Source organism: Lepidochelys kempii, chromosome 1 (assembly GCF_965140265.1).
Source record: "Lepidochelys kempii isolate rLepKem1 chromosome 1, rLepKem1.hap2, whole genome shotgun sequence".
NCBI classification, from domain to species: domain Eukaryota; kingdom Metazoa; phylum Chordata; order Testudines; family Cheloniidae; genus Lepidochelys; species Lepidochelys kempii.
This window is the reverse complement of record NC_133256.1, coordinates 116,472,839-116,487,160: the sequence shown is the minus strand read 5'-3', so window position 1 is coordinate 116,487,160 and position 14,322 is coordinate 116,472,839. Positions and strand designations below refer to the sequence as shown.

At 46.5% G+C, this 14,322-nt stretch overlaps 1 protein-coding gene across 4 annotated transcripts in view; it reads left to right on the top strand.

Annotated features, from left to right (window-relative positions):
* MAP4K4 (mitogen-activated protein kinase kinase kinase kinase 4) overlaps window positions 1-14,322 on the top strand; it is a 238,864-nt gene that overhangs the window by 143,140 nt on the left and 81,402 nt on the right. For all 4 annotated transcript variants that reach the window (XM_073351753.1, XM_073351762.1, XM_073351771.1 and 1 more), the window contains exons 5-7: window positions 4,970-5,080; window positions 7,980-8,070; window positions 13,765-13,895. In XM_073351753.1, the coding sequence (XP_073207854.1) occupies window positions 4,970-5,080; window positions 7,980-8,070; window positions 13,765-13,895 (333 nt within the window). The remainder of the gene's footprint in view (window positions 1-4,969; window positions 5,081-7,979; window positions 8,071-13,764; window positions 13,896-14,322) is intronic.

The window sequence follows — 14,322 nt, the reverse complement described above, 5'->3', positions numbered from 1 at the left end:
AAAGTCAAAAAGGAATCCTATTAAAAAAAAAAATGGAAACATGGACAAATTGCTAAGGAGGAGTACAAAAGGATATAACAAGCATGTAGGGAGAAAATCAGAAGGGCTTGAAGAAGAAGAGGAGGAGGAGGAGAAGAAGAAAATGAGTTACACTTAGCAAGGGACCTAAAAGGTTCTTTTAAATACATTGGGAGCAAGAGAAAGATGAAGTAAAGTGGAGATCCTGTAGCCTGATCAATTATTGCTAGTGTGTATACTAGGATTGTTAATTCTTTAGCACAGGTTCTTCCCTTTCAGGTGGCTACACAGAAGTTTGTTGTTCGTTTCAGGATTTATGTGCCAGACAACAGAGATGATAAATATAAACATAAGCTTCACTTAACATCCAAATAAGTCGGCTCATTAATATAACCAAACAGCATAACGCATACAGAGAAATAGGTTTTAGGATGGATAGCATACTCACATATCCTTAAACATTATATAAAACAAAGCCGGAAGAATTCAGTCAGTGGAGTACATCGAAAGAAAGCAGGTCATGAACCAGTTGCTACTGTTTCAGGAACCTGATACACCCAAAATTTAGGGAACAAAGTCAGATCTTTTATACTCATCCTTTATGTGACCTTTCAGATACGTGCCCATATTTGACCCTTTCTGTGATCATAATGACCTTTATTTCTGCCCATTATTTATGTGGTATTCCAGATAACCATAATTCTAATTCTGATCACTGACCTCAGCAATTTGTGTCAATCAGTTTCTTACTAAATCATGTATATCAGGGCAGTCTAGGTGCCTAGTTACTATGTTACAAAATATTACCGAAGCCCCCAACTGTCCTGCTATATCAAGGTAACTTTGCAGGCATGCAGTGTACCTGTTTTTCTGCTGTGAACTTGTTTGTATGCAGAATGAGAAGGCACAACTTTATGTGCTGTGATTAAGTCCTGAGGCCTACTTTGGATAACTAAAAATCAAACATCACACTAGGCCTTACACTTCATAAATGCCTAATATCCCTCATATTTATGTTTTCTACTTTTCCTTAGCATGTTTCAAGTTAATAGCATTTCAAACCTATCAACACTATACCCCTGTAGTGTTGTTACAAAGGCAAAACAGGGCATAGGTTAACAGTCCTATACATAGCAGAGGAGGAGAGCTAATAACTAATCATATCAAGAAGCATGTTTTGCTTCAGTCCTCACTAAAAAGGTTAATGATGACTAGATACTCAACACAACATTAACAACAAGGGGGAAGGAACGCAAGCTAAAATAGGGAAATATCAGGTTAAACAATATTTAGATAAGTTAGATGTATTCAAGTCAGCAGGGCCTGATGAAATTTATCCAAGGGTACTTTAGGAGTAGCTGAAGCAATCTTGGGACAGTTATCTTTGAGAACTCATGGAGGCCGAGTGGGATCTCAAAAGAATGCAGAAGGGCAAACATAGTATCTGTCTTTAAAAAGAGGAACAAAGAGGACCTAGGGGATTGACCCAATCAGCCTAACTTTGATACCTCAAAAGATACTGGAACAAATTATTAAGCAATCAGTTGGTGAGCACTTAGAGGATAATAGGGTTTTAAGGAATAGCCAGCATGGATCTGTCAAAAACAAATAATGACAAACCAACCTTTACTGGATTTGTGGCGGGGGAGGAGGAGCAGTAGCCGTAATAAATATTGTTTTTTGTAAGGCCTTTGACATTGTCCCACATGATATTCTCATAAGTAAAGTAGGGAAATGCCATCTAGATCAGTGGTTCTCAAACTATGTATGGGTCAGGACCCCAAAGTGGGTCGTGACCCCATTTTAATGGCATTTGCCAGGGCTGGCTTAGACTTGCTGGGGCTCGGGGCTGAAGTCCAAGCACCGCCACCTGGGGTCATGGAGGGATTCAGCTCTGGGTAGCAGGGCTCAGGTTACAGGCCTCCTGGCTTGGGCTAAAGCCCTTGGTCTTCAGCTTTGACCCCTTCCCTGCCCAGGGCAGTGGGGCTCAGGCTTTGGCTTTGGCTTTGGCTCTGGCTCCTGCTCTCCTGCCCAGGACACCGAGAATCAGGTGGACTCAGGCTTCGGTCTGCTCTCCTGGGGTCGTGTAGTAATTTTTGTTGTCAGAAGGGGGTCGTGGTGCAATGAAGTTTGAGAATCCCTGGTCTAGATGAAATTACTGTAAGGTTGGTGCACAACTGTTTGAAAGACCGTACTCAGAGTAGTCATCAATAAGGCTAAGATTTAGTCACAGGTATTTTAAGTAAAAGTCATGGACAGGTCATGGGCAATAAAAAAAAATAAAATAAAATTCACAGCCCGTGACTTGTCTATGACTTTTACTATAAACACCCCTGACTAAATATTAGCTGCCCCGGGGCCCCGCTGTTCTGGGGGGCCCTACTCGGGCTGCCCCCGGGGCCTTGCTGTTGAGGTGGTCCCCGAAGCCAGCTGCACTGGCCACTGCTCAAGTATTCCCCTGGATCCAGTTGCTGGGGTGGCCATGGGATCAGCCACACTGGCCACTGCCGCTGCAGAATTTCACAGAGGTTGCAGAAAGTCATGGAATCCGTGACGTCCGTGACAGGCTTGCAGCCTTAGTTATCAGTGATTTGCTGGCAAACTGGGAGGGCATATCTAATTGGGCCCACGGTCAGTCCAGGGTCAGTACTATTTAATATTTTCATTAGTGACTTGGAAGATGGAGGGGAGAGCTTGCTTATGAAATTTGCAGATGACATCAAGCTGGGAGGCTTTGCAAGCACTTTCAAGGACAGGATTAGAATTCAAAACAACCTTGATAAATTGGAGACTTGATCTGAAATTCAATAAAGACAAGTGCAAAGTACTTGACTTAGGAAGGAAAAATCGACATGGGAGGTAATTGTCGCGCTTTATTCAGTGATAGTGAGGCCTCAGCTGTCGTAGTGTCCAATTCTCAGCACCACGCTTTAGGAACGGTGTGAACAAATTGAAGAGAGTCCAGAGGAGAGCAACAAAAATGACAAAAGGTTTAGAAAACTTGACCTATGAGTGAAGGTTAAAAAAACTGGGCATGTTTAGTCTTGAGAAAAGAAGACTGATGAGGGCCATGATAATAGTCTTCAAATATATTAAGGGCTGCTGAAAGAAGACTCTGATCAGTTGTTTTCCATGTGCACTGAAGGTAGGATAAGAAGTGATGGGCTTAAAGTGGAGCAGGGGTCGGCAACCTTTCAGAAGTGGTGTGCCGAGTCTTCATTTATTCTAATTTCAGGTTTCGCGTGCCAGTAATACATGTTAACGTTTTTAGAAGGTCTCTTTCTATAAGTCTATAATATAGAACTAAACTATTGTTGTATGTAAAGTAAATAAGGTTTTTAAAATGTTTAAGATGCTTCATTTAAAATTAAATTAAAATGCAGAGCCCCCTGGACTGGTGGCCAGGACCCGGGCAGTGTGAATGCCACTGAACATCAGCTCATGCCATAGGTTGCCTACCCCTGATCTGGAGCAAGGGAGATTTAGGTTAGATGTTAGGAAAAACTTTCTAACTATAAGGGTAGTTGAGGTCTGGAATAAGCTTCAAAGGGATGTTGTGGAACCTCCATCACTGGAGGTTTTTAAAAACAGGTTAGACAAATATGTGCCAGGGATGGTCTACGTAAACATGGTCCTACCTCAGTGTAGGGGGCTGGGCTTGATGACTTCTATAGGTCCTTTCAAGCCCTACATTTCTATGATTCTGTGATAAGTAACTTTTTCCTTTCCCAGCTGGATAGTAACACGTTTCCTGCTAATGAGGCAGAGATACTGAGCTGCAAGAGAATGTTGCCTTGAAAATAAATCAGCACTTATGATTTCTCTTTTCTTTAATGCGTGTGGGATGTCCATAGCATAGCCACCTGCATTATCAGCACTATCTGCATTGCATTATTCTTCCCTTAACGTAACATTTTCATTCTGAGCCCTGATAACTGATAAGTATTTAAAATACAGTTAACTATTGTACAGCGTACAGTAAATTGAGTCTTGTAAGTTACTTTTCATGTGTGTATAGTTATGTTTAGTTAAAACATGTAGTACCTAGGATGAATCTAGCTTTCAGTAGTGCGAAAGATGTAAGACAGGCATGCACATGTTTTAGAATCAGCATACCTTAAATCCATTAGTTTCTAAATCAAATATTGGAAATCTCTAAGCGTGCTATGAACAGACGGAAGTTGGTTTTTAGTGCTTGGACAAGTAGAAAATATTTTAATGTTAAATGTTTTCATTTGAGTTTGCTTTGGGTAACAGTATCCAGCCCCTCAGGAAGCTGTGCATGCAAAACCAATAGCTGTTCCTGACGCTTGTAAATACAGGAGACGGATGTGATGGTGTGATCAGTTTAACTCTTTAGCACTAGGCTTGTTGAGCAGTGTTGTTAATTGAGAAAATCCAGATGCCCAGCATCAAATTACAGAGAAGAAATCAGCCATTGAAGATGAGCTAACCAATATGAGACATATTCCATATACAGTAGACACTTGCTATAACGCCCTCTGCAATAGCGAACCTTGAGCTATAGCAAATGTGGTCCCTGGATTCCACCTCCAGCCCTGACCACTGTGGTGGTGGGGCTAAGAACTCCTCCCGCCTGGGGCTACGGTGGGGGACTGACAGTGCACTCCTCCCTGGGGCTGAAGGAGCTCTCTCTCGCAACCGCAGCCCCGTGCCAGAGGAGCTGTTTCCAAGTCATTTTTTCAGAATAGCCAGGGGTTGGTTGTAGTGAAAGGGGGTTCATTGTAGCAAGGGGGTACTGTAGGTCATAATAGAGACATTGGGTTTGGATCCACTCTCCATGTGGAGACATTAAACTTGACCATTGTCTTTGTGTGACATGAGCATTGTACTGAACATCACTGCGCCTGTACCCTTAGCTCTTTTGCTGCTGTACACAGATGTGAGTTTTTTGCTTAATACTGGCTTTGTCCTTATGTTTCTTTTGCAGCTTGTTATGGAATTTTGTGGAGCAGGCTCCATCACAGACCTTGTGAAGAACACAAAAGGGAACACTTTAAAAGAAGACTGGATAGCATATATCTCCAGAGAGATTCTCAGGGTGAGGAAGACAGTCTGTTGTGTCTGGAAAAAATACAATCCTATTTCTGTACTAACACAGGTACAACCCAAGAATGATGTCTAGGCTGAGCTTCTAGGAATAAAAGCCTTGAATAGCTGCTGTGTACTCCAATGGCAGTCTTGCTGAAAAGTGGATAACTGTGTCATGAGAAACCAGTTTAGAGTTTGCGAACCATTTTCCATATCACTGTAGCACACTGACTAATATAACACCTCAATACCAGCAGTTACATAATAAAAAATGAGATTTAGGCTAACACTTTCAGAAGTGCTCAGTACTGGCCTTACCATCGTTCCTCTTGAAGCCGGTGGGAGTTGAACGAGGCCAATACTGCATGCCTTTGAAAATACTACTCTTAATGTTTACACATGATTCTGTTCTCAAATCACGCGTAAGGCAGAATACAAACTGGTGTGTTCAATTAGGCACCTCTGTTACTGGAGTACAGTACTAAGGCCTGGTCTACACGTGAGTGGGGAATCGATCTAAGATACGCAACTTCAGCTATGGGAATAGTGTAGCTGAAGTCGACGTATCTTAGATCGACTTAGAATCACTTACTTCGCTTCCTCGCAGCACGGGATCGACGGCCGCCGGTCCCCCGTCGACTCTGCTTTCACCTCTCACAGTGGTGGAGTTCCGGAGTTGACGGCAGAGCGATCGGGGATCGATGTATTGCGTCTACACTAGACGCAATACATCGATCCCCGATAGATCGATCACTACCCGCCGATCCAGCGGATAGTGCAGACATGGCCTAAAGAATTGTACTTTTTAGAAAGATGGCTGCCATCTACAGTAATTTGAAAAATGGAGATTTTTGGTTCATTACTTTTCAAGTCCAATTTCCCACTGCCACAAGTGAATAGTGCCTCTTGATTTGGCATTTGATTGCTACGCTGAGTGAAACTGGTCCAGCTTTCCATGGTTAATTTAAAAAGCAAAAAGCCTCACAACCTTACCCTAAGTAAAGTATGTGAATAGAATTGCTCCAATAATAATCTCTGTAGTTAAGGGAATTATGTTAAAGAAAAGCATAAGTGGTACTTATATAAATCAGTACTTCTGGAATCCACATTTGATCGTTGTGCATTTGTACACTTCCAGCCGAGTGATTTTCAGGGAGATGAGGGAGCAAGAGAAGAATCTTGGCTTCCTGCCCTAACTCTGAGCGGTAGTGCAAATTGCTGCTGTTGGGCATTTGAGCACATTTTTTATTCTTGTTTACTAGCAAATAGGAATGTGGGTGACATGAATACCCAATGGCAGCTGTATTTTAGTCACATGGATAACTGACTTCAGTATTGGTCAAGCTAAATGTTACAATGTTAAAGTTACATTTGATCTACAACACTTATGAGACTTTATGTAAATTCTTTCTGAAGTGCAACATACAGTGTTATTCACATTCTAGGTTCCTATCAGGTAAGGATGTGAAGCCACACTCAGTGTATAATACAGAGAATGAAAGTTAGATGAGCTAGTGGGCTAAAGATTTGTGCAAGTGAAAACCTAGGGGAGAGTATACAAAATGCATTTTTGTATGCCAGGTGGTGGTGGGGCGACTGTTCAAAATTTGAATTGCAAGAAGTAATTAGTCTTTGACCTTTCTCTGTCCTCCTATTCCATCCCAAACACACATGTACTTTATCATATGATCAGATGTAAAGAGGTGAGAACACATGACTATCTTCCTGGCTGGTGCAGTGTGACATGAGGCTTTGCAAATTATTGTGCCAAGCCAGGGCAACCAGAAGCCTTAATTTTCACAGAACACAAATCTAACCTTAGTGTTAATGCCCAGCAGATGATGTCAAGGACATTAACCATTCATAGCATAACGTCTGCAAGGAGGAGTTCCAAACTGTATTGTTTGTCATACTTACCAACGGTTTAAAAAAAGAATAACCAAACTGGTAAATTGAGTTTTTAATGAAGAACATGTGTTAGAAAATACTGTTTTACAGCAACTTACTGCTCTTTTAACCTTCTGTAACTGTAACGTTAAAAAAATTAAAAATATGTGAGGGCAGCATGAGCAAGCAAGATGATGCCACTAGAGAGTATAATTTTCCAAACCGACTGCTGGAGAGAAACCAAAATCAAGTCAGTTGCTGAGACGTTTGTCTGTTGCTCCACAAATTGCAATAGACAGTAAAATACCACATACGTCTTGCTCCTTCTCCCCTCCACAGGACTTGTACACTGTGATGCTTTGGGGCATGCATCCAGGTGCTGTATCCACAAAAAGCACCATCTGCCAGTAGGTTTTGTTTCCTTTGGAAAGTATCATGCTTTTTTTTTTAATGTGGTCTGTTTTGAAGGAGAATGATCAGAGATCAAATTTATGGAGGCTAAACAACAGAACTGTAACTTTGCAAGTGTGCTGTTGTCTGTTGCCAGTATCCTTTTACCCCCAAACATAAATTGTGTACCCCCTTTTCTTCTTGTGAGATCTCTCACATTAAAATATAGGTGGGTTGGTTCATTTCCCACTCTAAATTCCCCATTCTTCTAAGGGTGACTCTGTGTGTGAAACTTCATGTCGTCTAAAACTAAATCTAAAACTTTGTCATCTAAAATTTCTTAAAATGTTGGACTTTATTTGTGTACAGTATGTGCACAACCTGAAGCCTTTCTCCTTGCTAGCTTATGAAAATGTAGGTGGGTGGCACACTGCCAGAAGTCTACTGTGGATCATGTTTCATGCATTCAGGACAGGACCCCAAGAGCCACTGGAGAATGGGGTGGGCTCTTTTTAAAACAGCTCTCAGAGTAACTAATTAAGTGTGTCTCCTGCGTCAACTCAGACGTTTTATGAGACTGTTGCTGCTAAGCTAAGAGCCTAAACCTAGATGTCTTCCTTTTTTAAATGAAGGGATTGGCACATCTTCATGCCCACCATGTGATTCACCGGGACATCAAAGGGCAGAATGTATTGTTAACAGAAAATGCAGAGGTGAAGCTTGGTAAGTAGGCAAGCATGTTCGCTTCCTGGTTTGTTTATGTTTTTTGTATGTTCCCTAACTTTATTTGATCTCTTAGGAGTGTGGCATGCTCCTTAGTACAGTAATATATCCTGTGTCATTGCTGCAGTCTGAGTCAGGACACTGGCCTTATTCCCTCCCCGTCTCTCAAGGAATGCAGGGATTCTTAGGGTTGTTGCTGGAGATTGTTGGCTCTCATACCAAAATCAGTGGGTAGATCACTCCATGTCCTTCACTTATTCTTTGTATGGCTCTGCGGGTCAGCTTAGAGCCAGAATTGGTTCTGCTTCCATTGAATTTGGGCTTAGAAGCCAATGGCACAAAATTATAGGATGTGGTGGGTGTCTTTCTTTGTTTCTGCATTCAATTAAAGAAGTGTTGGCTGTTCAGGCTCCAGACCCAAACATCTACGTAATGTGTAACAGCACTCACAATTGGTCTGTGGCAGAAAGTCTAACATGGGTCCAGCCCTGGAATGCCCATTTGGAACATTTGAACCTATTATCATTCCTAGCTACTTTGGTTCCAGACAGAGGAGGTCACATGAGGTCTGTTCTTTTATCCCTATCACCAACCAATTACAAATTAATTTCTCAGACATGTACTGTGTAGTTAGTGGTTTACACATATTGAGGTTTAAATATGTTTGTTTTGATACTCGTCCTCCAGGCTCCAAGTGGGTGGGACACTTCCATGCTGATTTATTTTGCCTCTTTCAGTTACGCCGAGTGTTTGTTGTACTGTAAGGTGGCCACCTTTCATTTGGTGAAATACAGACCCAAGTTCAGGACCTCTCACCCAGCCCACACCCCTTATATCATGCCTTGTACTTTCTTTTTAGATGGCACTCTGAAAGATGTCTTGTCTGCTGGGATGGAAGTGTTCTGGGGAGCTACCCATTCCTTGGTCCTCTAAGCAGGACACAGCAGCTCCTGTACTGTTGTTTCAATAGGGCTTGTCCACACAGGTTTTGCACTGAGTTAACTAAATTGGTAGAAAAACAGATTTAGTTAAATGAGTGCAACACCTAGTACGAATGCAGTCACACCATATGAAGGGGTTTGTATCTACATAGTTTGGTGCATTAAATTTACGTCTACCAAAACAAGTTATACTTGTATAACCATGTCCGTGCAAGGGCAATTGCATGAATTTAATGAAATGGTTTTTCTCCCAATTTAATGAATCAGTAACTGCAAAAGCTGTGTGTAGATGAGCCCTGAATTAGTACTTTTTTCTTCGAGTGCTTGTTCACGTCCATTCCACATTAGGTATGCGCACGCCACGTGCACGAGCATCAGAGACATTTTCCCTTAGCGGCTCCCGGCGGGGCCCCCCTAGTGGCGCCACTACACCGTGCATATATACCCCTGCCGGCCCAACCCCCTCCAGTTCCTTCTTACCGTCTGTGGCAGCGGTTGGAGCAATGCCCCCCCCCAACCTCCCCCCTCTCAGAAGAGCAGTCCCTTAGCCTTTTCAGAGCAGCTGTTATCAGTTACTTAACATACCTTTATTGTGGACACTTAAGTGATTAGGTGCTTGGAGGCTTCCCGCACCCCCTACAGGGCATGAGGGCTTCAAGGCTTGCGCCACGTGCCGCAAACCTATGCCAGTTAGTGACCCCCATGACTCGTGTCTACGTTGCCTGGGGGATGAACATCAAACTGAGTGGTGTAGGATGTGTAAGGCGTTTAAGCCAAAAACAAGGAAAGAAAGACTTTCGTTAAAAGCAGCTGTTGATGGAGGCTGCATTGCAGCCACTGGGCCCGGAGCGCCCGACACTGGCTCGGGCATCCTCGGTGCGTAGTGCCCCGGAGCCGTTGAGAGACCTGGCACTGGCTAAGCACCGTAAACTGTCGGTCCCAGAGTGCCAGACTAGGCCCCGGCACCGCTCATCCTCCCCGGTGCAGCCCCCGGCGCAGCCGAAAGGAAGGCGCCATCGTTCCCCACACAGGAGGCCAGCGCCTCCCAAGGCCCTGAGCGCCGATAAGAACAGGAAGGCTGCGGTACCAGCGCCGACACTGGTGGTCGCGGCAGCACAAGCCCCACCGAGCCCAGACTTAAGTGAGCTCAGTGTGGACGATGGGCTCGAGGGCATAACGGATCAGCCCTCCACGCCTGGCACCTTTGAGGCTGCAAAGGACCTCATCGAGCTGTTGGCGGTGAGCCCCCTCCGGCACCCATGCCATGGGTGCCGTCGAGGGGTAAGCCAGCAATGGTGTGCTGCTCGAGGACAGTGTCCCGGCACCACTCATGGAGTTGGTCCCAGTCGAGCTCCAACTCCGTGGACTCACAGTTACCAGCTGCCCAGAAGGAGGTCACAGCACCGGGAGTGGGTCGGCGTGAGGAAGCACCGGAAAGGGCACACCGCTCTCTGGCACCACCTAGAGACCAGCAGCGGAAGGAGTCGAGACGGCCCTACCCAGAGGACTCCTGCAGACAGTCCCGGTCCAGGGAACACCGGCACCGGTCCCCATCCAGATCCTGGTCCTGGTCCTGGGGATACCGGAACCACTCCCGCTCAGCCAGGAGCCACTCGTTCTCCCGCCGGCCCACATCATGGGCACCGCTGTGGCCATCACGATCGGCGTCGCCGCAGCCCGGCGCCGACTCCGGCCGCTATAGCTACCCGCACCGGGCCCCGGGACAGCAGAGACCTTCAGGTGGGCTAGCAAACTCAATGGGGGCTGCCAGGCCATTGGCCCTTCTGAACCCCCTGGGCCTATCAGGAGCGCCAAGGGGCCCCATCCAGGGCAAGTTACTCGGTGCAGCAGTCCCGGTCCCCGTACTGATGCCAGACAGTGCCGGAGGCTACAGTATCCGGGCCTCCAGCATCCGCCCCAGGATAAACCGGAGAGCCTGGCACCGAGTCTGGTGCCATCCCATGGACTCCTGCCCGAGCCGGAGGCCCTTCCCATGGGAGAAGGGGAGCAGGAGGACCAGCCAGAGGGGGTCGAGCAGCAGCTAACCTCCTCGTCATCCTCAGATGAGGTGGGGGCGGGTACAGCAGTGTCCGACCCTCCACCGATAGACCATAGAGCCCACCAGGAGTTGCTGCGTAGGTTCGCCCAGAACTTGGGGCTGCAGGCCAAGGAGGCGGTTGAGCAGGAGGACCCCATGGTGGACATTTTGAGCCCCAAAGGTCCATCCAGAATAGCGCTCCCGCTCATTAAGACCATTCAGTCCAACTATAAGACCATATGTCAGACCGCAGCCTCCAGCGCTCCAACGGCCAAAAAAGTGCAGCGTAAATACTTTGCCACATCTAAGGGCTGTGAGTTCCTGTTCTGCCACCCAAGTCCATGCTCTCTAGTGGTCTCAGCGGTAAACAAAGGGGAGTGCCATGGACAGCGGGCCCCGGCCCCTAAGACCAAGGAGACAAAACACCTGGATCTTTTTGGCAGAAAGGTGTACTCATCTGGGGGCCTTCAGCTGAGGATTGCGAACCAGCAGGCCATCCTCAACAGGCACAATTCCAACTCCTGGGCGGCGGTGGGGAAGTTTAAGGACAACCTCCTGCAAGGTCCCCAACAGGAGTTCACGGCCCTGGTGGATGGGGGCAAGGCAGTAGCCAAGACCTCTCTCCAGGCCTCCCTGGATTCAGCAGACGTGATGGCCAGAACAATAGCATCAGGGGAGGTCATGAGGCGCTCGGCGTGGCTCCAGGAGTCAGGCCTGCCTCCCAAGGTCCAGAGTACACTTCCCTTCAAAGACCTCCCCTTCAAAGGGTCCAGGCTCTTCTCGGACCAGACAGACACGAGGCTGCACAGTCTTAAGGACACGCAAGCTACGCTTAAGTCGCTGGGTATGCACACCCTGACAACCCAGAGAAGCCCTTTAAGCCGCAGCCTCCCCCTCAGCGTCAGTACCAGCCTCGCCATAGGCATGAGCCTTACCGTAGGCAAGGCAGGGATAAAGGGCGACGGCGCAACAACAACAACAACAGTAACAATAATGTGCTGGGCCAGGACCAAGGCCAGCACAAACCCCAGCCGGGCACTAAGCCAGGCTTCTGAAGGTGCTCTTGAGGACAGCATACCAGACCAGTCACCGGATCTGTCCCTTTGTTTCCTGACCCGCCTGTCCCGTTTCTCCTGTGTGTGGTCCAACATTACGTCAGACTGTTGGGTCTTACGCATGGTGTGGAATGGGTACTCGCTGCAGTTCTCCTCCCTCCCACCCCCCTTCCCCATCCCTCTTCAGGGACCCCTCTCACGAGCATCTCCTAGAGAAGGAAGTCTGCTCGCTGCTAGAGGTGGGGGCGGTAGACACGCTGCCACACAGCCTAAGGCAGGAGGGGTTCTACTCCTGGTACTTTCTCATCCCCAAGGCCAAAGGGGTCTTCGCCCCCATCCTAGACCTGCGCAGGCTCAACAAGTTCCTGGTCAAGGCCCGGTTCCGTACGATCTCTCTGGGCACCATCATCCCTTCCCTGGATCCGGGGGACTGGTACGCTGCCCTCGACATGAAGGACGCGTACTTTCATATCGCCATCCACCCAGCACATCGGCAGTTCCTACGCTTCACCATGGGCCAAGAACATTACCAGTTTGCAGTTCTCCCGTTAGGTCTAGCCGCAGCCCCATAGGTGTTCACGAAGTGCATGGCGGTGGGGGCGGCCTTCTTACAGAGGCAGAGAATCCCGGTGCACACCTTCACAACCCACTACTCAGTCAACCAGCAGGCCAGAGAAGACGCGGCAGTTGGCAGAGCGGTCCTTCGAGCAGTTGTTCCGTGACTCCTACCCTCCTCCAGAGGTAAGCTTGTAATTCACCTAATGTGGAATGGACGTGAACAAGCACTCGAAGAAGAAAAAACGGTTACTTACTTTCTTGTAACTGTTGTTCTTTGAGAGGTGTTGTTCACGTCCATTCCACCACCCACCCTCCTACCCCTCTGTCGGAGTCGCCGACAAGAAGGAACTGGAGGGGGTCGGGCCGGCAGGGGTATATATGCACGGCGCAGTGACGCCACTTGGGGGGCCCCGATGGGAGCCGCTAAGGGAAAAAGTTGCCGACACTTGTGCACGCGGCGTGCGCACAGCTAATGTGGAATGGACGTGAACAATACATCTCAAAGAACAACAGTTACAAGAAAGTAAGTAACCGTTTTTTTGAACTGCGCTCCACATTTGCTTCCCACTGTGCCTCATTCACATGTGTTAGGACAGGAAGCAGTCCCTGTGAGTAATACTTGATTTTCTGTCCTGAATTTTGGGCAGAGAGAGTGGAGGACCAATTGGTGGCCCAGCTGACTTGGTGGTGCTGCCACACCATGAGAGCATCTGTGGAAAGCAGGGTCACCCTGGATAAGCCAAGACACCCTGTCTCATGATTACTGGAGATAGCAAGTCTCCCTCTGCCCCCAAGACAATATGTTTGCATCCGTTTTCTCTGCTATGGGAAGGGTAGCTCCACAGATAATGGGAAGACTGTGCTGGCAGCCTAGTAAGAGGTCTTGAAGAGCTAGTTGTGTTTTGCTCTTTCTCCTGATTTTTGTGGTCCGATGCCTGAGGACACTGGCAAGTTTGAGTATTAACCTTAATGGTTTCTCCTGAACATGGCTCTCCCACCTGGATCTTCCACATGGGTTTATTTTCCAAATTATCTTAGAGAAGTAATCGCAGCATGTTTTTGCCCCCCTCTTACTTTATTTTAATCTTTTTTCCGCCCACAGTGGATTTTGGTGTTAGTGCCCAGCTGGACAGGACGGTTGGCAGGAGAAACACATTTATTGGAACCCCATACTGGATGGCTCCTGAAGTTATTGCCTGTGATGAAAATCCAGATGCTACTTATGATTACAGAGTAAGAAAGTTCTGTTTACACAGTAATAAAATAGTGACATCTATTGTCTAATAACCATGAGTGAAGGCAGTTCTTATATTTGTCTCTTTCATTGTCTCTGTGTATGGTTGTGAGAGTGATTTCTTGTAAAGGTAAATCTGTATAACGTGAATACAAAGAACAGATCATTACTAGATTATCATAATTAATAACACCGTATTTGTTACTTGTACTGCAGTAGCTCCTGAGAGCCTCAGTCAAGGACAGAGACCTCCTTGTGCTAGGCACTGTTCAAAATGGTGTAGAAAGAGTCTAGCAAGAAATTTTGTTGTTTTCAATTTCTATGAATATCTTAGCATTTTAATTTGTTTAATATATCCTGCTTATTGTGATAATCTCAGAACAATACATTTTAACACTTGCCTTAAATAGAGCCCCCAGCTCAAAT